Here is a 23,420-nt window from a genome sequence, read left to right on the forward strand (position 1 = left end):
CTCGAACTCCTGACCTCAGGCAATCTGCCTGCCTCGGCCTCCCAAAGTGCTGAGTAATCCCAGCTGTGTCAGGCCTGTTCATTTTTTTTTTAAATTCTTTTTTCTTTGTCCTTGTCTGATTGGGTTAATTCAAAAGCGTTGTCTTTGAGCTCTGAAGTTCTTCTTCTACTTGTTTGATTCTATTGTTGAAACTTTCAAGTGCATTTTGTATTTCTCTAAATGTGTCTTTCATTTTCAGATGTTGTGATAGTTTTTCTTTATGGTATCTATTTCTCTGGAGCATTTTTCATCCACACTCTGTATTGTTTTTTAAATTTTCTTTCTCTAGTATGTTTTCGAGTAGCTTAATAATCATCCTTCTGAATTTTTAATCTGGCAATTCAGAGATTTCCTCTTGGTTTGGATCCATTGCTGGGAGCTAGTGTGGTCTTTTGGGGGTGTTATAGAAACTTGTTTTGTCATAACACCAGAATTACTTTTCTGATTCTTGCTCATTTGGGTAGACTATTTCAGTGGAACAATCTGAAACTCAAGGGCTGCTGCTCAGATTCTTTTGTCCCATGGGGTGATCCCTTGATGTGGTGCACTCCCCCTTTCCCTAAAGATGGGGGTCTGGTGAGCCATACTGCAGACTGATTGTTATTGCTTTTCTGGTTCTAGCCATCCAGTGGTGCTACTAGGCTCTAGGCTGGTGCTGCGGAATGTCTGTGAAGAGTCCTGTGATGCAATTCATCTTTAGGTCTCCCAGTTGTGGATACCAGCACCTGTTCTGGTAGAGATGGTAGGGGAGTGACATAGACTCTGTGAGTCCTTGGTTGTAGATATGTTTAGTGTGCCTGCTTTCTCAAATGCTGGTTATGCCAGCAGTGAAGCTGTCACCTGAACAGATTCAGAACCACTGGTTAGCCAGGATGTTGCAGGCAGTGGAATTAGCTGTTGTTTTCTCCTTCCTTGGAACAGGGTTGTTCTGCCATGAGTTGCTGTAATGTCCTGAGTTGGTTGACCTCTAGCTGGGAGTTGGTGTTTTGAGACAGCACCAGAGTTTTTCACCTGTCTTGTGGGAATTTGTAGTGGCCTGCCAGTTATTTTAAAGGATCTATGATTTGTTTTGGTTTTCCTGATATGCTCCTGAAGTGGTTGCTGGAGCAAAAGTTCATGGTGTGAATCTCCCCAAACTGTTCTGTTCATCCAAGTGGGAGCTGCACATCAGCCCTGTCTCCTGACCACCATCTTCCCTCTCCCACTTTATTCTTTTTTATTGCTGAGTAATAGTCCATCGTATAGATATATCACATTTGTTTATCCGTTCATCAGATGATGGACATGTGGGCTATTTCCACCTTTTGTCTATTGTGAATACTGTTGTTATAAATAAACACTAGTGAGATGATACTTTACACCTATCTGACAACAATTAACACAGACAATACCAAGTATTGGAGAGATCTATTCAAGGGTATATTGCTGAGCAGAGTGTAAATTTGTTTAACCATTGGAAAATAACTTGGCATTATTTTGAAAAATGGAACACTCATACTCTATGATCCAGCAATTTCATTCCCATGTATATATCCAACAGAAACGTTAGCATATAGGCACCAGGAGACATATACAACAGTGTTAATAGTAGTATTGTTTCTAAGAGCCAAAACTTGAATCACTGAAGTGTATATCAATGGCCATTTCTTTTAAGGCATTCTGCTCTAAAGGGAAGGAAAGAAATGGTGCAGTAATGGAGGTTGAGTTTTTTTTTTTTTTTTTTTAATGGGAGGAAAAATAGCACACTTGTATGCTGAGGCACTACTTCAATGGAAAAGGAAAAAAAAAATAGCAAGAATTTCTGAATAACCTGGTTTCTCAGACACTTAGCTTCAATTTATCTGCCTGTTTTGGAGGGTGCTGTATATACCTTTCAGTTTCAGATTTTACCTATGTTCACTTGCCATTTTTAAAAAAACTTGTATTAGGTTCAGGGTACATGTGCCTGTTTGTTACATAGGTAAATTGTGTGTCATGGCAGTTTGGTGTACAGATTATTTCTCCACCCAGGTAAAAAGCATAGTACCTGATAGGCGGTTTTTCAGTCCTCACTCTCCTTTCTTCCTCCACCCTCAAGTAGGCCCCAGAGTCTGCTGTTTCCTTCTTTGTGTCCATATGTACTCAATGTTTTGCTCCTACTTATAAGTGAGAACATATGATATTTGGTTTTCTGTTCCTGTGTGGTTAACTTAGGATAATGGCGTCCAGCTCCACCCACGTTGCTGTAAAGGACATGATCTTGTTCTTTTTTATGGTTGCATAGTATTCCATGGTGTATATGTACCACCTTTTCTTTATTTAGTCTACTGTTGATGGGCATTTAGGGAAGATTCCGTGTCTTTGCTATTGTGAACAGTGCTGCAATAAACATGGGAGTGGATTTTTTTTTTTTTTTTTTACAGTAGAATGATTTATACTCCTTTGGATATACACTCAATAATGGGATTGCCGAGTCAAATCATAATTATGCTTTGTGTTCTTTGAGAAATCACCAAACTGCTTTCTATAATGGCTGAAGTAATTTACATTCCCACCAGCAGTGTATATATGTTCCTTTTCTCTGCAAACTTGCCAGCATCTGTTGTTTCTTGACTTTTTAATAATATTCATTCTGCCTGGTGTGAGATGGTATCGCAGTGTGGTTTTGATTTGCATTTCTGTAATGATGAGTGATGTTAAGCATTTTTTATATACGTGTTGGCCACATGTATATATTCTTTTGAGAAGTGTCTATTTATGTCCTTTGCCGTTTTGATGAGGTGGTTTTCTGCTTATCGATTTGTTTAAATTCCTTATAGATTCTGGGTATTAGAGCTTTCTTGGATTCATAGTTTGAAAATATTTTCTCCCATTCTGTAGATTGTCTGCTTACTCCATTGATAGTTTATTTTGCAATGTGGAAACTCTTTAGTTTAATTAGGTCCCATTTGTCAATTTTTGTTTTTGTTGCAATTGCTGTTGGCATCCTCAAAAGCAATTGCATAGGACCTTCTGCCAGGTCCTATGTCCAGAATGGTATTTCCTAGGTTGCCTTCCAAGGTTTTTAGTTTTAGGTTTTACATTTAAGTCTTTAATCCATTTTGAGTTGATTTTTGTATATGGTATAGGAAAGGGGTCCTGTTTCATTTTCTGTATATGGCTAGCTAGTTATCCAAGCACCATTTATTGAATAGGGAGTCTTTTGCCCATTGCTTATTTTTATCAACTTTGTTGAAGACCAGATGGTTGTAGGTCATTCTTAAACTGCTGGATTAAATAAGAGCACATCAACTGAGTGTCCAAAGTTACTTTTTGTATCTCTTATACAGAATTCGATTGGCCCACGTTTCATCATATCACTACAGAAATCAGATCCAAGTTACTATATGTGTTCAAAGGTTATTTTACAGCAAAATGAATGAATTACATGTATTAAGAACATATGAATGCAGTTACATGCAACAACATGGATTAATATAGCAACAAAATGTTGAACAAAAAGGCAAGTTGAAGACTACATGTAGTATTATATCCTTTTTAGAATATTTAAATAAAAATAAGAAAAATTAAACAATGTTACTTAGACATACTATGGATGTGATAACACGAATGTGCAGGAACAAAATTCAGAACAATGACCACCTCAGGGAGGAGGACAGTACGAGAAGGGAGCACACAGATCTAAATCACTGGTAATTTTCTAGTTCAGTGTTTCTCAAACTTTAATGTGCCTCAGAATCACCTTAATATCTAAATTACTGGGCCCTACCCTCAGAGTTTTCTGATTCAGTAGGTGGGGGATGGGGCCTAAGTATATACATATCAAATGAAGTTCCAGGTGCTGCTAGTTCTGCTGCTCTGGGGACCACACTCTGAAACCATTTGTTGTTCTTAGAGTGGGTTGTAGGTTCACAGCTGCTCTATTTTATTATTAAATGTATATGCTACTTAAAGGAAAAAAAAAGATAAAAAATGAGAGTGTGTTATGAACCAGGGATTAACATTAATTCAATTCTGGGCTCCTGAGGTTTCCTTCCCTAAAAAAAATTCTAGGGCCGGGCGCGGTGACTCAAGCCTGTAATCCCAGCACTTTGGGAGGCCGAGACGGGCGGATCACGAGGTCAGGAGATCAAGACCATCCTGGCTAACACGGTGCAACCCCGTCTCTACTAAAAATACAAGAAAATTAGCCGGGCGAGGTGGCGGGCGCCTGTAGTCCCAGCTACTCAGGAGGCTGAGGCAGGAGAATGGCGTGAACCCGGGGGGGCGGAGCTTGCAGTGAGCCGAGATCGCGCAACTGCACTCCAGCCTGGGCGACAGAGCAAGACTCCATCTCAAAAAAAAAAAAAAAAAAAAAAAAAAAAAATAATAATAATAATAAATTCTAGGGTTCCATTACTAAAAGCAAACGAGAAACACTATTTTAGAAGAACTTAAAAACCATTAAAAAAATGAACTATTTTTGAGAAATAAATTAGAAAATTATTCTTTATGTGAACAGTGACAGCATATTGCACTCCACTTTCCTGGATCTCAATAAACTTTGGCAAGAACTTGGCAGATCACAAATCTATTTTTGTTGATTCAACAAAAACTGTTTAAAGACTTCTCTTCCATTCTCAGTTCTTATCCTTCTCTCAAGTGCTGTAGGTAATGATTTTTCATCTTTTTTCTCTCTCCCTCCCTTCCAGATTGATTTAGGCTCTGAGATAAAATTTAGATGACGTTTGTGATATTGACTGGGCATGTGCAGAGCCATTTACTCTGTCTTGCAGTATGCCTTCCACGGACCGGTTTTAGGCAAACGGCTGAATAAAAACTCTTGCCTACAAGCAGCTGAGCCTAGAGGGGGAAACATTCATAAATATAAAATTACAATCCAAAGCAGGAAACACAACATGTTATGCAAAGGCAAAGAGGTTCGTCTTCTTTCATAGCCTCTCCTAAACCCGGCGACTCTGAGCTATTTTTCTGGCAAGCCGCAGTCCGTTGGGGCCCTTCGGCGCCGCGGCTTTGGGCCTGCGGAGGGCGCAGGCGCGGGTGGGGCGGGGCGGGGAGGGTGTTGAAGGCCCGCGCTGGGGCCGAGTTTCACTGGTTTTCCGGTCGGAAGCTGCGGCGCGACCCGGCTGCGCATGCGCCTCTCACACGTGCTGTCAGAACACCGCCTCCTCCGCTTGCGGCCGGTTTGCACCATGCTGGGAAAGTCTGTCCTCCGGCTGCTAGGACGCACGGGGGCTAGTAGGCTCTCTCTCCTGGAGGACTTCGGCCCACGCTACTACAGTTCGGGCTCCCTCAGTGCCCGCGATGATGCTCGTGATGCGCGCGCCTACTTCACTACACCCATTTTCTACGTCAACGCGGCGCCGCACATCGGGCACCTGTACTCGGCACTACTGGCGGACGCCCTAAGCCGCCACCGTCGCCTCCGAGGTCCCAGCACGGCCGCCACGCGATTCTCTACTGGTACCGACGAGCACGGGCTCAAGATTCAGCAGGCAGCAGCTACTGCGGGCCTGGCCCCGACCGAGCTATGCGACCGAGTCTCCAAGCATTTCCAGCAGCTTTTCCAGGAAGCCGGTATCTCCTGCACTGATTTCATCCGCACCACGGAGGCCCGGCACCGGGTGGCTGTGCAGCACTTCTGGGGGGTGCTTAAGTCCCGCGGTCTGCTCTACAAGGGCGTCTATGAAGGTTGGTATTGCGCCTCCGACGAGTGCTTCCTGCCTGAGGCCAAGGTCACCCGGCAGCTGGGCCCATTGGGGGATTCATTTCCTGTATCTCTTGAGAGCGGGCATCCAGTCTCCTGGACCAAGGAAGAAAACTACATTTTCAGGCTTTCCCAGTTCCGGGAGCCACTCCAGCGGTGGCTGCGGGGCAACCCTCAGGCGATAACCCCTGAACCATTTCATCACGTAGTTCTTCAGTGGCTGGACGAGGAGCTGCCCGACCTGTCCGTGTCTCGCAGAAGTAGCCACTTGCACTGGGGCATTCCGGTGCCCGGGGATGATTCGCAGACCATCTATGTATGGCTGGATGCCCTGGTCAACTACCTCACTGTAATTGGCTACCCAAATGCTGAGTTCAAATCTTGGTGGCCGGCCACCTCTCATATCATAGGTAAGGACATTCTCAAATTCCATGCCATCTATTGGCCTGCCTTCCTCTTAGGGGCCGGCATGAGCCCGCCACAGCGCATCTATGTCCATTCCCACTGGACAGTCTGTGGCCAAAAGATGTCCAAGAGCTTGGGCAACGTGGTGGATCCTAGGACTTGCCTTAACCGCTATACTGTGGATGGCTTCCGCTACTTTCTCCTGCGGCAGGGCGTCCCCAACTGGGACTGTGACTACTATGATGAAAAGGTGGTTAAGTTGCTGAACTCCGAGTTGGCAGATGCCTTGGGAGGTCTCTTGAACCGATGCACTGCCAAAAGAATAAATCCTTCTGAGACCTACCCAGCCTTCTGCACTACCTGCTTCCCCAGTGAGCCAGGGTTGGTGGGGCCATCAGTTCGTGCTCAGGCAGAGGATTATGCTCTGGTGAGCTCAGTGGCCACTTTGCCAAAGCAGGTAGCAGACCACTATGATAACTTTCAGATATATAAGGCTCTAGAGGCTGTGTCCAGCTGTGTCCGGCAAACTAATGGTTTTGTCCAAAGGCATGCACCATGGAAGCTGAACTGGGAGAGCCCAGTGGATGCTCCCTGGCTGGGTACTGTGCTTCATGTGGCCTTGGAATGTTTGCGAGTCTTTGGGACTTTGCTGCAGCCTGTCACCCCAAGCCTAGCTGACAAGCTGCTGTCCAGGCTGGGGGTTTCTGCCTCAGAGAGGAATCTTGGAGAGCTCTATTTCTTGCCTCGATTCTATGGACATCCATGCCCTTTTGAAGGGAGGAGGCTGGGACCTGAAACTGGGCTTTTGTTTCCAAGACTAGACCCGTCCAGGACTTGGCTGGTGAAAGCCCACCGGACCTAGAAACTCAGTTCTTACCGGCTTGTGGTAAAAAAGCAGATGTGTTATTTTTTTATTTCTCATTTTCAGGGAACTTACACTAGTATTTTCTTAAGTTTGGAATCAAATGAGCACATAAGCTCTGTCCCTGTGAAAAGAGGTTTGTAGGCTTTCAGGTGCCTACTCCTATTCTTCATTTCTCTGTGACCATTGATCATTGTCCTTTGTGCATTGTGTGTCTAAGATACCTTCAGGGGAAAGATGGGTAAGAGACAGTGTTGCTAATGCTGTTCCTTCTTTGTGCCTCCTTCCAAACCACAGTTGTTTGCCCAAGCTACCTCTCATGGCTTGTTTTTCATTGGCCTGGTCTCTGCTTCTCAGGCTAATTAGTGGAGTCACTCCTTTCATTGAGGGTCAGGGTTGGAGGCCCCTTACAGGGGCTTTTACAGGGGAATCCTACCTTGTTACACATGTTGGGTTTCCTGATAAAAAGAGAGTATTTTATTAAACCTTTGAACCAGTGTCCTAGACCAGATGATTTTTGCCCATGTGCATCCCCATTTAAATCCCTACAACTAAGGCTCCCAGCTTTAATAGTCCAGCAGTTGGGTTGTGTAACATCACACTTCAACCAGTAGATGGCTCTAGTTTCACACATTTAATTACTAAAGATTGATGTTTCAGAATATTTAGAATAAATTCGTTTTCTGCTTTCTAGTTTTGCAGATCTTTACATTTTTATTGCTTTTCTTAAAATAAGGGATAGCTTTGCAACCACTATTGTTTTAATGGAAAGCAAAAAACCCCCCAAACATCAGAATCCTTGTTCTTTTTCAGACTACTGAAAAATGACATTTACTCTGTTAAATGTTTAATAAATGAATAAGTAAATGTATCAAGTTGTTTATATAATAAATTATAAAACTCGAGGCATTTGGTATGTTAAAAAATTTTAAGATTTAATATGATTTAAAAATTTGTAAATAGTTCCAAAGGGCAATGTTTTCTTTAAATTTCTTATAGTCTTAATTTTGTCATCCATGTACATAATTTACCTCATGATTTCTTTTGACCAATCAGGATCTATAACACAATATAGAAATTGTGTAATAATTATTATAAATGTTAATACACTTAACTTTCAAGTAATTTTAACTGATTATTTCTTTTGCTCTTTTAAGTTATTAAAGTTTAAAAGTTTGTAAGTACCTTATTCAGATCTGTTCTGTTGCATTCGTTGAAGGTGATGGTGAAAGGAGGAACTGACCAATGCTTCAGGAATCTCAAACTGGATTTAGGAATCTCTCTAAGGCTCCATCAGAGAACATCACAGAGAAGATGTTAGCAATTTATACAGTGACTCCAACATAGTAAGCCAGAGTTATGTCTCATAGGTGATTAGACAGCTGGGCCAAAGTTCAAAAGGAGAACTTGCCTTGGAATACATTCTAAGTATGGTGGCAAGTAGAGAGGGCCCACAGTGAAGTAAACTATTGTACTGGTAGTTCCCCTGGATTTATTCTAGGTGCCACCATTCAGTTCCAGTTTCCATTTATTAATCAGCAAAATGAGGAATTTTTTGTTGGTGGAATGTTGTTTAGAAGAGAATGCTTGAAGGCTTTCTAAAGGTGGAAGGACTGTTTCCACAAATGTTCCTTGAGACCCTTCTTATTATTAAGTCTGGGCTTTCCACATGACATGTTCAAGTTAACTGCTGGGGTTATTAGCACAGACTACTAGGGCATAGGATGTAGGAGTGTAGTATCTCCTATAGGTGGATAGAGCAGAGAGTGGAAAAAGATAACATGTATTTACATGGATGAAGGAAAACATTTGAAAACCAGTGAGATGATAACCTCTGCCTTTGAAGTGCTCTTATAGCAGTGTTACAGTTCCTACCATGGATGGAGACAGTGTCTTCCACTTGAATGATCTTTCCTATAGCCTAGTGCTGGTCAATACATGGACCTTTGCTTGCTGGAGGGTGTCAGTGGAGTTCTTTTAGTGCAGTCTGTCATTTCTGCAGGCACTTAGCTGGCTACCTGGATATTTGTGATGCTGGAGGACACGAGAACATAGGGGAACCAGATAGGACACGGCGTAATTATTACAAAGACAGGATATTTTAAATGGAGGAATGTGTGGTAAATTGGATCTGACTTCTGTGGTGATACTGAAGATGAACCAGTTGGATTCTCTGTAGGAGACACAATAGATACAGCAAATATTCTTTGAGTATTCAGTGATGTGTTTGAGTTGATCCAGCAGTTTAAGAATAGCAAATGGAGAATAGGTGAAAACTGGAGGAGATGTACTTCCAAGAGGGGGCATGCTAACCACTTTTGGTAGAAGATGATACACTTGTAGAATTCCCTACTCCAGCACTGTTAATACTTGATCTGGCATTTTCTGGATTCCTTCACCAGAAAGTAAGTGTCTTCCAAATACTACCCTTGAAGTTCTCAGATACTCATTTTGGTATGTTCCTGGAAGCAGTATTGCAGGAGGTGATAGAGCACTGCCTAGATCAGGTATTCATGGATGTCACATTAGGAGAGTAATAAAAAGATGTCAACTCACTCAGCAGACTGTAATCCTCTGCGAAGTCATGTGAGAAGTGGGCAATGCATATTTTAAGTGGCACCATTATATATTGGAGGGCTGTTTCACAAGTGAACTCATAGATTGGACACCTCAGAAGTCAGAAGACCTGTGGCTATAGGAAGGATCATAAGAAATATATATAATCTCTGATTTTATTGAAACCTCAGTTTATTCTGCATGTAGATCTCATTATTTCTCTTAAGAATCTGTGGACTTGTAGGGGCTATGAAGAGCCCAATAAATTGAATACTAAGTTGATGTCAGAGTACTTAAGAAGGGCCTAGGCTGGAACATGGGCCCTGGGACACTGGTCTTCCCCTTTCCCCCCACCCCTCAAGGTGGTTGTTCCTGTGATTGGGACTGAGCTCTTTAGCTCTGGGAAATGTCAAAACTGAAGTGAAACCAGTAGTTGGTCAGGTTGTGAGCCCTCATTGAGGATGACATCATCATGAAGTGAGACCTGGGTGCTGGTGGGTCCTTGCCTTGTCTTTTGTCAGAAAGTGAATATCAATGGACCTAAAAGGGTATGGACATATTGACAGCCATTTGTCTATTTTTGCAGCAATGATTTACTAGTTCAGGGAGCTTGGGAGGAGCTAGGACACAGGGGTAACCAAGAGCACAGATTCTAGAAGAAAGTCCTTGAGTCTCTTGTATAACTAAGATAGTATAATATATGTAATTTCAGCACAACAAAACTCGTCCTGCCCCTTCCTCTTGCAGGAATTTTGGAGAGGATTGGTTAACTTATCAAGAGGAACACACCAAATTTGGAGGTTAATAACGGCAATAACCTAGGTTAATGGGAATTTTAACCTTTTAAGAAGAGTATCTTATTCTTTCTGGAGACAGGATAGGAGAAGCCCAGGTTAAGCTTCCTTCCTATGTCACCAATAACTACTTTGAGCAGAGGGGAAGGGACTAACCGGTTTAGAGGTGAAATTAGCTTCTTCTCTTTAGTAGGTAGTCTTGGGTTACCCAGAATAGATCCTGTGAATTAAAGGAACTACCTAGCAGGAAACAGTTGTCCATATTTAAATACTTTGTTTAGGATTGTATCACCATTAGTTTCTACTTACTTTTCATGATGAGGGATGGAAACTGGAAGGAACTACACACCAAGAGGATCTTCCTATGGCCCCGACAACTAGAAATAATATATCCTCTACCGCGCCTCTTCTGATGAGTACCACTTGGGAGGTTCAGCCATACCTGGATGTTCACCAAGGTAAGCAAAGCATAGTACATATGTTTCATCCTTGGCCTTGAGCTGAATTTCACCCCCTTAGCTAATGGCACAGTATACTCACCACGGATTTTAAAGTCCACTGCTCCTCACTTAAGAACAGGATGGTGTGAGGTGTCAAGATGTTTCAGGAAACCAAGTGTACCATCTACAAGAAGAAAATTATAGCTCCAAGGAGAGATGAGCCCTGCCGTTGAGTCACTTCTGGATGAAACATCTGCAGAGGGCCTGACTCACTGGGTTAGCTGAAGGGACAGACCCAGGAGTAACTATGGAAATGGAGGATGCCACCTTTCTTAGATTATGGTGTGGGAGAAATGGTACTAACACCTCTGTGCTACTGCTATTAAGGCCATGTCTTGTACATGTACTCCTCATTAGTTGAGAATCAGTTGTTTATGGGATTTAACATGATGATGAAGCTTCAAAAACTAGATAATGATTGTTATAGCTTGGTATCATCATACTATTCTCTTAATACATTCCATAAAAATATGACCAATTACACATTTTTTCCTGATTGTATATTTTTGGAACACATTAAATAAAACAACTTCAGTAGTTTGGCTTCCTTTGAAACCAGTCCAGAAGTTTCTATTGGTTAAAAAGCTATAGATATTAAAAATATAAAGTTAATAAACATGGTATACATCTTAGGTTAATCACAAAATAATACAAATAGAATGTATTTCTTTCAAGCCAGATGAAAAGAGACCTGAAAGAAAACAACAGAAGCCAGGAAAGAACAATGCAACAGAAGGCAGGGAGGAGAAAAAAGAGGCAAAGAAAAAGGAAAAATATTGTAAATAGCCCAAAATAAAATGGCAGAAATAAATACAAATATGTCAGTAATTGTAATAAAATAAAACTTCATGAGTCTTTTGTCAAAAGACAAAACTATTCAAAATTAAATTTAAAAAGCAATATATGTAGTTAAAAGGGATATACTTAAACATAGAAGAAACTAAGACATATGAAGAAACACTAGGCATATATTAAAAGAAAGCTGGTATAGCAATATTAATATTACACAATCTATACGAGGGAGAAACCATTACTAAAAAAGTAGAATTTAATGTAAAAGTAATAATGCACCAAGTTATAATTATAAACTTGTATTACCTAACCACGTAGCCTCAAAATGTAAAACGCGAAGATTGAAAATTACAAGAAATGTTCAAGTCTATTAAAAAAAAGGCCCACATGGTAAAAGTGTAACTCATACTAGACATTAGCATTTCAGTCTTTAATGCTTACTACTAAGTGTATCATCACTGCTAAATGTCGGAAAAAAAAATTAAGGCAGTCAAGGTTTTGTGACTCTAAAACTTTGTCTTTTTCCATCTATACCTGTGTGAAAATAACAGCTTGCTTTTTGAATATAACTGTCAGCCAAATATACCTATTCAGTAGGTCCTTTCAGTGGGTTATTAAAAGGGGGGAATCACATGGCCATAATTTTGCCAAATTTTCTGTTAGTTCAGTAATAAGTTGAGGGGACAGAACCAACAGTTCTGTATTCCTTACTTGTGTTCTCTCATTTATTTTTCCCATTAGCGCCTTGAGGTACTCTTCCTGTGTTTAACCCATTTTATGCCTGAGGTTGCAATTTTTTGAATTTTTGCAATCAGACCTTGGTGATGATCTTGATCTGTAGGATATAAAATAACCCCCACATGCTTGGCGTTCCAATATTGGAACACTAAGCATAAATAGGCTAATGAGAAACTGAGGTACAGTGATTAAGCAACTTGGCTAGGGTTATACAGCTTGTAAAAGAGAAGACCCTGGGACTCAATCTTGTGTTAATGCCAAAGCCTTAGTGCCACCTTTAGTACCAACACCACAATCAGTCAATGTGTATATACTGAGGGCATTGTTTTAAGTATCGTGGGGAAGAGGAAGTAGTATAATGAGATTTAAAGATCTGAAGATGAAAAGTCCAAATAAGAACCTTGAACTGAAATACATCAGTTAGTGTTTCAAGATGAGGAATCAGTTTCTTGATAGCCAGATTATGAAACTGATGAGTGCCAAAATAGAAATTCAGAAAAATATACTTACCTTTATCATGAAATATGGTATATTTCACTTTTGCTTTTAGTATTTTCTTTTATATCCTAAACCTGCTTATGTGTGCTGGTGCAAATTGTTAAAATTTTAAATAACTGTATAGTTCCTATTTTTGTTTGTCCTTATTTTCTTGTTTCTTAATTTTAGAACGATGTTACAATTTCTTTTTTTTTTTTTTTTTTTTTTTTTTTTTGAGACGGAGTCTCCCTCTGTCGCCCAGGCTGGAGTGCAGTGGCCGGATCTCAGCTCACTGCAAGCTCCGCCTCCCAGGTTCATGCTATTCTCCTGCCTCAGCCTCCCGAGTAGCTGGGACAACAGGCGCCCGCCACCGCGCCCGTCTAGTTTTTTGTATTTTTTAGTAGAGACGGGGTTTCACCGTGTTCGCCAGGATGGTCTCGATCTCCTGACCTCGTGATCCGCCCGTCTCGGCCTCCCAAAGTGCTGGGATTACAGGCTTGAGCCACCGCGCCCGGCCCGATGTTACAATTTCTAGAATCCAGCAGTCCTCTAAGTGAAAGTATATAGTCATAAATTCATGAATCTAAGTATTTTTTAATGATATTTTACTAATTGTTTAAATACACATTTATCTCTGAACATGAAAGCATCAGTATTCATAAGTTTTATCTGAATTAACTATTACGGTAACAAAGCCAGAGAATTTTACTAGAAGCCACAAACACTGAAACTTTTTCATACATAGTTGTAATACAAATGAACTTATTAATATGACATCCATTTATTAACAATTTAAGTTCTATGAATTTATCAAACATTTATTACTATATTCTTATATCTTTCCTAACAAGCCTGCAGAAACCAGATTAAATACCCTTGACTGTGGTTATTACCAAAGCAAATACCACCCGTTAGCTAAAATGCCACAGATCGGATAATTCCTGGTGAATTATACACCTCATATCACAGTTGAGACAAGCTCTTATACCCCCAAACTAAGAGACTTTACTATGAATTGCATAATAAATACACAATGCTGTATTTTACAGTTTTTTCTGTTTTTTCTATTTTGTTGGACATGATGTGTCTTTGAAGAACTGTGTTGAGTCTTTTTATATACGTCTCTTAGCTATCATCTAAAATGTATTTAAAAAATATCAAAAGGCATTAAAGTTCTTGCTAACTTGGAAGGCCAGGAAGACCTATATTTTTATTCTATGTTTAAATAATTTTTTCAGGATTCTGTCTAAATGCAAGCAGTATAGTCCCATAGCAAAGCATGTATGCATGCTTTTTCATTTTTTTTTTTTTTGTATGGCAGGTTATGACTGACAGACTCAGATTGATAGATCATACAAAATGTCCTGATAGCATATTTAGATGACCTTTAAAGCTCACTTAAGGAGTTTATAAAGACTTTCTCTTTCTTTTTTTTTTTTTTTTGAGATGGAGTCTCACTCTGTTGCCTAGGCTGGAGTGCAGTGGTGTGATCTCAGCTCACTGCACCCTCTGCCCCCGCCCCCCAGTTCAAGCAGTTCTCCTGCTTCTGCCTCCTGAGTAGTTGGGATTACACCCTGCCCGGCTAATTTTTGTATTTTTAGTAGAGATGGGGTTTCACCATCTTTGCCAGGCTGGTCCTGACCTTGTAAGGTAAGCAAGGCCTCCCAAAGTCCTGGGATTACAAGCGTGAGCCACCGCGCCCGGCTTATAAAGACTTTCATAAAGAGTCTTCAATTTTGGTAAATTGAAGTTACGGCATTAATTTTTTATATTTAAATTTCTATAAAGTTTATGTTACAGAAACATCCTATATTTTATATAAAAAGCAAAACAGTACTGAGTTCTGTTTGATTTTATAAGTAATTACTGGAATATTATATCAAGTTAAAATGTTTAAGCAGCCTATTTATAGAAGAAAATTGTAAGTACTAACATAAGCAAATTTTTGAAAATATGTATATGGTTAATTGCATGAAAGCTGATGATTGCATTTTCATGCCATTTTAAGAGTTGAAAAAAGTTTTTTTTGGCTTGGCTATAAAGGAAGTATTTTTAACATTCATTGTGATATTGTTTGACCTACTACAAAAAATAATAGTCCTCAAAGTAGTAAATTATTTAAATGTTACGTACGCCGGGCGCGGTGGCTCAAGCCTGTAATCCCAGCACTTTGGGAGGCCGAGGCGGGCGGATCACAAGGTCAGGAGATCGAGACCACAGTGAAACCCTGTCTCTACTAAAAATACAAAAAATTAGCCGGGCGCGGTGGCGGGCGCCTGTAGTCCTAGCTACTCAGGAGGCTGAGGCAGGAGAATGGCGTGAACCCAGGAGGCGGAGCTTGCAGTGAGCCGAGATCGCGCCACTGCACTCCAGCCTGGGCAACAGCGTGAGACTCCGTCTCAAAAAAAAAAAAAAAAAAAAAAAAAAAAAAAAAAAAAAAAAAATGTTACGTACATAACCATCAGCCTCTAGAAGGTAGTTAATTCATAACAAATTTTAAATAAAACACTTTTGGTTGTAACTGATGTCCTAAAATTAGTTTTTTAGCTTAAGGAGAATATGTAGCACTTCTTTTTCCACAATCCATGGAGATGATCTAAAAGTGGAGCTATCAGCACTGGGGCATAAAACCAATATAAATGTATAACTGTGTAGCTATTCTAAAAACCTAAATCAGTATGATATCGAAAAAGAGGAAAAGTAGTGAAATTTTATTGCTTAACACAGAGAGAAGAGGACTAGCCAAGTTGAACCAAGTTACTGAAACCACATCATTGGTAAGTTGGCTGAGGTAGATGTTTAAATATTCAGTATGTGAAGGCAGGTAGGAAGGTGAGTCTGAGCTCAAGAGTTTTAAACAAACTGTCTAAACAGCTAGGGCACAAGCATGAAAATCTATTTGGTAAACACAGTGAGAAGTGACAACGTGCTAGCAGCCCTCGCTCGCTCTCGGCGCCTCCTCGGCTTCGGCGTCCACTCCGGCCGCTCTTGAGCAGCCCTTCAGCCTGCCACTGCACTGTGGGAGCCCCTCTGGGCTGGCCGAGGCCGGGCCGGCTCCCTCTACTTGTGGGGAGGTGTGGAGGGAGAGGCTCGCACGGGAACCCGGGCTGTGCACGGTGCTCGCGGACTCGGCAGGCCCCGCACTCCGGAGCGGCCGGATGGCGCCGCCCGCCCCAGGCAGAGGGGCTTAGCACCCGGGCCAGCAGCTGCAGAGGGTGCGCTGGGTCCCCAAGCACTGCGGCCGGCCGCCCGCACCACGTTGGAAAACTCGGTGGGCCTCGGCCGCCTCCCTGCGGGGCAGGGTTTGGGACCTGCAGCCTGCCATGCTGGAGCCCGCACCCCCACCGTGGGCTCCCGCATAGCCCAGCCTCCCCTACGGGGGCCGCCCCTGGCTCCGCGGTCAAGTCCCATTGACGGCCCAAGAACTGAGGAGTGCAGGAGTGCAGGAGCGCAGGGCAGGACTAGCGGGCAACTCCGCCCCTGGGCACAGCACGGGACCCAGTAGGTGAAGCCAGCTGGGCTGCTGAGTCACGTGGGGACTGGGAGAACTTTTATGTGTACCTGGAGTATTGTAAATGCACCAATCAGCACTTTGTGTCTTGCTCAAGGATTGTAAATGCACCAATCAGTGCTCTGTGTCTAGCTAATCTAGTGGGGACTTGGAGAACTTTGGTGTCTAGCTGAAGGATTGTAAATGAACCAATCAGCACTCTGTGTCTAGCTCAAGGTTTGTAAACGCACCAATCAGCACTCTTTCAAAATGGACCAATCAGCTCTCTGTGAAATGGACCAATCAGCAGAATGTGGGTGGGGCCAGAAAAGGGAATAAAAAGAGGCAATGTATGCCAGTAGGAGAAACCAGCTCTGGTCCAATTTCAGGCGGTGGAAGGTTTGGTGTTTTATTTGTTTGCAATGAATTTTACTACTGTTGATTGTTTGGTTTCATGCTGACTTTATGAGATGTAACAGCGAGAAGGTCTGCAGTTTTACTCCTGAGGTTAAGACGACCAGGAACCCACCAAAAAGAACGAACTATTCCAGACGTACTGCTTTTATGAGCTGTAACACTCACCGCGAAGGTCTGAGGCTTCACTCCTGAAATCAGCAAGACCAGGTAACCACCAGAAGAAAGAAACTCTGGACACATGTGAACATGTGAAGGAACAAACTCCGTACACACCATCTTTAAGAACTGTAACACTCACCATGAGGGTCTGTGACTTAATTCTTGAAGTCAGTGAGACCAAGAACCCATGAATTCCGGACACAATAGGAGCGTTGCTGCGTTTATTTTAATTTTTCCTTGGACATAAGGAAATAGACAACATTAGGATATTAAATATGTTACTGTAATTGAAAGCTATTCTCACAGACAGTTGGAAATAGTCTAAATAAAATAATGCTAACAGGTTAACCGAAGTCAGTATGTGGGTACCTATATGGAGCAGAAAAGATTTATGTGTATTAGTATCTTTTAAAATATTTTGCGTAATAGTGTAGATACTAAAGGATTTTAGGAAATTTATGTGTTGCTACAAATATATAAATGAATATTGTGTAGCATTTTGGTACCAAATTAGACATGTTAAAAGCAAAGATGCTGAGTATGATTAGCAATTAATACATACCGTACTAAAACCATCTCAAATTGTTAATGAATAAAATTATCCTTTAGATATTTTCTCCAAAACATCAAAGGAAAAAAATATGCTTTTTAGTTATACTTTTTATATTTAGGAAACGTTTATATACTATCATTGTGTTTCACAACTATATGAGGTTAAAGATGAGAGTTTTGTCTCTCTCTTCTTTTTTATAGCATGATTTATAAAAATGTTGATAATTAAAAGTTAAAGCATTGATCTTTTATAGTTATTAAAGCTATTTTTGCTATCATGGATATGTTACATTACAAAATAAGAGCCAAATATCACAATTTAAGCCGAGTAAGTTTTTTGGGGGGAATACATTAATTTTCCTACCACCTCTGTTCTTCTGTACTTTGTATTTGGAGTGAGAAAGTAACATATAATCTTTGTAGAACTGAACGAAAGTAATGTGGAAGCACATCAATACGTTTATGGTAAAGAGCCAATTGCCTAAAATAAGCTAAGAAAAACACTTCAATATCAGTGTTTTTTGAATATACAATGACTCTCAAAATTTGCCGTGTGGAACAAAAATGCTTTGCTGTACACTTGAATAAGCCTGAATAATATAGGATTAACATGTATGCCGAAAACATCAGACAAGCTGAATATGAAATAGATTGTTTCATGGTATTTTGACTAGGGCTCTAATAACACTCTACTGGGCTTGTTCTACACAGCATGTTACTTTAAAAATAATTGGCTGGGTGCGGTGGCTCACGCATGTAATCCCAGCACTTTTGGGAGGGTGAGGCAGGCAGATCACGAGGTCAGGAGATCAAGACCATCCTGGCTAACACGGTGAAACCCTGTCTCTATTAAATATACAAAAAAATTAGCTAGGCGTGGTGGCAGGTGCCTGTAGTCCCAGCTATTCTGGAGGCTGGGGCAGGAGGATGGCGTGAACCTGGGAGTTGGAGCTTGCAGTGAGCCGAGAGGGCGCCACTGCACTCTACCCTGGGCAACAGAGCGAGACTCTTGTCTCAAAAAAATGAAATAATAAAATAAAATAAATAAAATAGTAAAAGCTGCAGAACTCAGGCCTGTAATCCCAGCACTTTGAGAGGCTGAGGCAGGCGGATCATCTGAGATCAGGAGTTTGAGACTAGCCTTGCCAACATGGTGAAACCTTGTCTATTAAAAATACAAAATTAGTAGGGCGTGAGGGCAGGCGCCTGTAATCCCAGCTACTCGGGAGGCTGAGGCAGGAAAATCGCTTGAACCCAGGAGGCAGAGGTTGCAGTGAGCCGAGATTGTGGCATGGCAATTCAGCCTGGGGGACAAGAGTGAGACTTCGTATCAGAACAAAACAAAACAAAAAACCAAAACAGAACAAAAAAACTGCAGAAAAAAAAAATTAAATAGATGGAGTGGCCTTAGGGTGTGCCAAAATATTCTTTCATATAACTATGCCATTACATTTTATTCCTTAATCTAAATATTTGAGTTCAGAAACATTAGTACATTATCTTTTATGAGACAAGGTAAAATAAAATTACCTAAAGTTATTATTGGGTTATCTTCCTAATATGAGAAGATTTTTTATGTATAATTCTTATTCTTGCCCAACAGAAGGACAAATCAACTTTAGATGTTATAATGGATGTGAAATTAAAATAGTAAAATCCTAGTATTTCCTAGTATTGTGCAATCGAATTTTATTAAAGGCCAGAATAAATTTCCATGTAGTCAATGTAAATATTGCTTGTTTTATTAATCTAATCTTCTATAAAAGGCATATAGTGTTTTTAGAGAAGAAAGTTGGGATATATATTAAACAGGCAATATTTAAAGAAATGTTACTGTGGCAATTATTTAATTTTAAAATGTTCTAGTTACAGTGGCATTTTTTAATTGTAAAAAGCTTCTCTAATTCTGTAAAAGCAGGCAATCATAGCTTCTTTGTATTTAAAAGGTGAAATATGCGTGGTGGCTCATGCCTGTCCATCGTGGCTAACACGGTGAAACCCCGTCTCTACTAAAAATACACACACACACACACACACACACACACACACACACACACAAGCCAGGCGTGGTGGTGGGCGCCTGTAGTCCCAGCTACTCCGGAGGCTGAGGCAGGAGAATGGCATGAACCCGGGAGGCGGAGCTTGCAGTGAGCAGAGATCGCGCCACTGCACTCCAGCCTGGGGAACAAAGCGAGAGTGTGTCTCAAAAAAAAAAAAAAAAAAAAAAAGGTGAAACATGTAAATTGGATTCAGTTAAGGTTAATGTTTTAAAAGCCTGGAAACCTCACAAACTAAGATCTGAATGAAAGATAAAAAGGAATATTGACAGTGTCACTATGTTATAGGAAGAAATATGTATTGAGTCTAACATGATATATGCAGTGAATGCTTATACTTATTAAGATACCTTAAGGGGCCGGACGCGGTGGCTCACGCCTGTAATCCCAGCACTTTGGGAGGCTGAGGCGGGCAGATCACGAGGTTGGAAATCGAGACCATCCTGGTTAACACGCTGAAACCCTGTCTCTAGCAAAAATAGAAAAAATTAGCCAGGCGTGGTGGGGGGGCGCCTGTAGTCCCAGCTACGTGGGAGGCTGAGGCAGGAGAATGGCATGAACCCGGGAGGTGGAGCTTGCAGTGAGCCGAGATTGTGGGATTGCACTCTGGTCTGGGCTACAGAGCCAGACTCCATCTCAAAATAAATAAATAAATAAATAAAGATGCCATAAGGAATAAGGATCTTTATACTTCATGTATGGATGGCCAAAGAGGGCCAAAAATAGATATGGAGATGATCCAGATAATCATTAAGTATATTTAAGAATAGTGTCAATTTTGGCCATTGTAATTGGTATAAAATAAAAATATGACAGATTTCTGGATATTTTATATATATACAGATTATATTTTATGGATAGTTTGCCAACATTTCTAATATAAACTTAAGAGTTTGAAATGTTTCATCAAAACATTTAATACATGTAAAATATACACAAAGTTAAATGCAGTAAAATCAAAATAATGTAGAAACTAGAATCTACTTGACATATCTCCCTAGCAAGATAGTGTTTTTTTTTTTTTTTTAACTGTAATATACAAATGGTCTGTTGCTACGCATGCATATTCTGTACATGCCATGGCTATGTCTACAAATATGAAACAGCTGGAATAAAATGGAAAAATCTAAACACCAAAGATGTTTTTATGTGGTTGTATATGAAATTATCATGTTGACAAAATAGCCAGATAATAACTAAATTTTTCAAACTCAAGATTTTTGTTGTCTTATAGTGTAACCTTTGTTCTATTTGTTACAGATTATAAGTCTATGTTACTTAAGTGTGTGAATGAAAAAGGAAACATTTAGTTTATCCTGCACCTCCAATGTTCTGGTTACTAAGATTTCTTTAATTCTCATATAAAAGCAAAAACATTTAACCTTAAGCACATCCAAACCCTCATATTTGTTACCAGATCACATTTGGAGCTAGTTGTTTTTTATTATTGGACAAAATAGTTACCCAAGATTCTACTTAACAGAATCAGTAGATGAAGGTGGAGTAAGAATTGAATCCTCTGCTCTGAAATCTTTTCTAGGATGAAAGTGTGGGCTTTGAGAATATCAAGGTTTCAAACCTACAGAAGACGGCTGAGAAAAGCTTCTCACAGAATCTAACCGTGGTTCCTATTAAGAGATTTAAAGAAAATTAAGGTTTTAATGCATTTTAAATGGCTCTAATTTTATAATTACTTCAGGGAAAGATTTAAAAAATCAGATTAACTGGGCCTGGATTCTGTGGAGAGAAGGTGTGTTTTAGGAAATTCCCACTAGAAAAAGTAGGTGACCTTATAACCTGCTGCTGCACAAGGAGGCATTCTAGGGCTATAAAAAGAGACTCACTTCAAGGGATCTGAGGCCACATCCAATGGTATTTCTAAATTATTAGATTATGCTTTCTTTGTATCATCCCTGAACTTTGGTAAAGATTTGTTGAAAAAAAGATTTATGAACTTATGATATACAAAATTAAGAGCAGATCTGATAGGTAATAAAGCAACTATCCAAAGAAAATCAGAGAATAATTAATATACTACTTCATGTTAATAGACTAACATCCTGTTAAAACATGCAATGAATAGACTCTGTGTTCCAACAAATGATTTTTATTCGATCCACTGCTGAACATAAGGATCCTTTGAGATACTGTTTTGTTCAAGAAACTGAGATAAGGAAATTTCAGTTAAGGCATCCATAATGAGTAAATGCCTACTTCAGGAGTCAGGATGTAACCAAATCCTTTTACCTAAAAATCTTGTAATTTTCTCTGCCTGCTTTAAGTGATTTGAGTTGTGATTGAAGAAGAATGCAAGTATCAAGGAGGTGGGGTTAACCTCATAAAGATGAACACAACTTTTGAAGTAGCACTTAGGCCAAATCAGCTGCTCAGCCTGCATCTAACAACAGAAATTTAATACTAAGTGTTCTGTTAGTTTTTCCAAAAACTTAACTAGGGACTTACATAGTTAAGGGAAATTAGCTAAAGATTCTAAGGTAAAAGGCAAATTTTTTGTTAAGAGGTATGTTTGATTATATATCGTAATTTTCATGATTTGGGTACATAGGCCACTCTGCTGACTTATCAAAACATTGAGCATGTCTACCAACAATCAAACAATTTGCCACTGCTGGAATAGGTAAGTATCAGGAGCAAGTAATAAAAACAATGGATAATTTCTTATGGCATATAAGACCTAGATAACTCTAGGGTCAAGTGTTTTAAATTGTGCAATTACACAGAGAGTTTATTCTTATCAAGTATCTTAAAGCAATATGAATAAGCTCTGTGTAAATGCACAATTATCACTTGTGAAGTCATAAGATAGTCTTTCAACTAGAAAAGAAACACATTTATGGTGTATTTTAATAATAAGTTAAAGGTGGTTTATCAAAATCAGTGTTGTGAAAAAAATTCACTGCAATGACAGACTGTATTCAACCTTAGGCAGTGTTATAATTTTTGAGCTAAAAATACTTCAGTGGGCAATTATGATAATGACCCATTTACCTTAGAGCCACATCAAGTTTTATCAGTATAAAAAGTCTGGTACCTGTCATTAGGATGTAAAAAGGAACACTACACTAGAATAACCCTTTCCCAAAATAGCAAATTCTACATGGAGGGCCTGTACTAAGACTGATACATGCCTACATTGTGGCAATTAGCAAGAAAAATGGAAAGGAAGAAAGAAGAAAAATAACATTTATTTTTGATGAATTTTATTCTTTCATAAGCAGTGGAAATGTGCCATGTTCCCAATACACAAAGAGTACATGGCACAGCCTCTAGGTATCTTTTGCTATGGCAGGGATTAAAGTTTTTCTGGGATACCTTAGAAGTTCTTTCTTCTCACGCTGTGTTCATTCTTATATTTCCCAGAATGCTGACTTGCACGCTTCTAAAGAAAATTAAATTCTGGGGTAATTTATTTCCACTATTTTGGTTAGAAAACTGGTTCATATTTAGGTTACTTGATAAAAGCATGATTAAACAGTTTTATGTTTATCACAATTTATTTCTTTTCTTTAGAAATGAAATATTTTCTGATTCAGATTCACAGATGCTAAAGGGATTAGAGTACACTTTTATTCGAATTAGATTTAATTTTGGTGATTCAAGGAAAGATGGTCCATAATTCTTACATGGGACAAAAATTATTTTTGAAAAGCATTGTGTTAAGGAACTTCCCTCTCACTCCTCCTACCCTCCTCCCGCTGCCACTCCCCAGAAATCACTTGCTTCCTTGAAGGTGACCATTTATTAGTAAAAGAAAGTTCTGAGTTCTAACACTTAATAGTAATGTCACCTTGGGAAATTCTCTTAACCTTTCTGAGCTTCACTTCTTTCCTAAAAAAGTGCCTGATTATCTAAAAGAATATTGAGTGGATAAAATG

General features: G+C 39.9%; 1 protein-coding gene across 7 annotated transcripts in view; it reads left to right on the plus strand.

Annotated features, from left to right (window-relative positions):
• The first annotated feature begins 4,736 nt into the window (after positions 1-4,736).
• LOC105468144 (methionyl-tRNA synthetase 2, mitochondrial) overlaps positions 4,737-23,420 on the plus strand; it is a 37,625-nt gene continuing 18,941 nt past the window's right edge. Inside the window, exons 1-3 of one of the 7 annotated variants that reach the window (XM_024788614.2) lie at positions 4,737-10,800; positions 15,577-15,626; positions 16,810-22,217. In XM_024788614.2, the coding sequence (XP_024644382.1) occupies positions 5,151-6,992 (1,842 nt within the window). In that variant the 5' untranslated portion in view covers positions 4,737-5,150 and the 3' untranslated portion in view covers positions 6,993-10,800; positions 15,577-15,626; positions 16,810-22,217. Of the gene's footprint in view, positions 10,801-10,916; positions 13,051-15,576; positions 22,218-23,420 lie in introns of those variants that run through there. The other 6 variants (XM_071073133.1, XM_011718188.3, XM_071073134.1 and 3 more) reach the window with 6 other exon arrangements.

The sequence above is a fragment of the Macaca nemestrina genome, chromosome 11 (genome assembly GCF_043159975.1).
Source record: "Macaca nemestrina isolate mMacNem1 chromosome 11, mMacNem.hap1, whole genome shotgun sequence".
NCBI classification, from domain to species: Eukaryota; Metazoa; Chordata; class Mammalia; order Primates; family Cercopithecidae; genus Macaca; species Macaca nemestrina.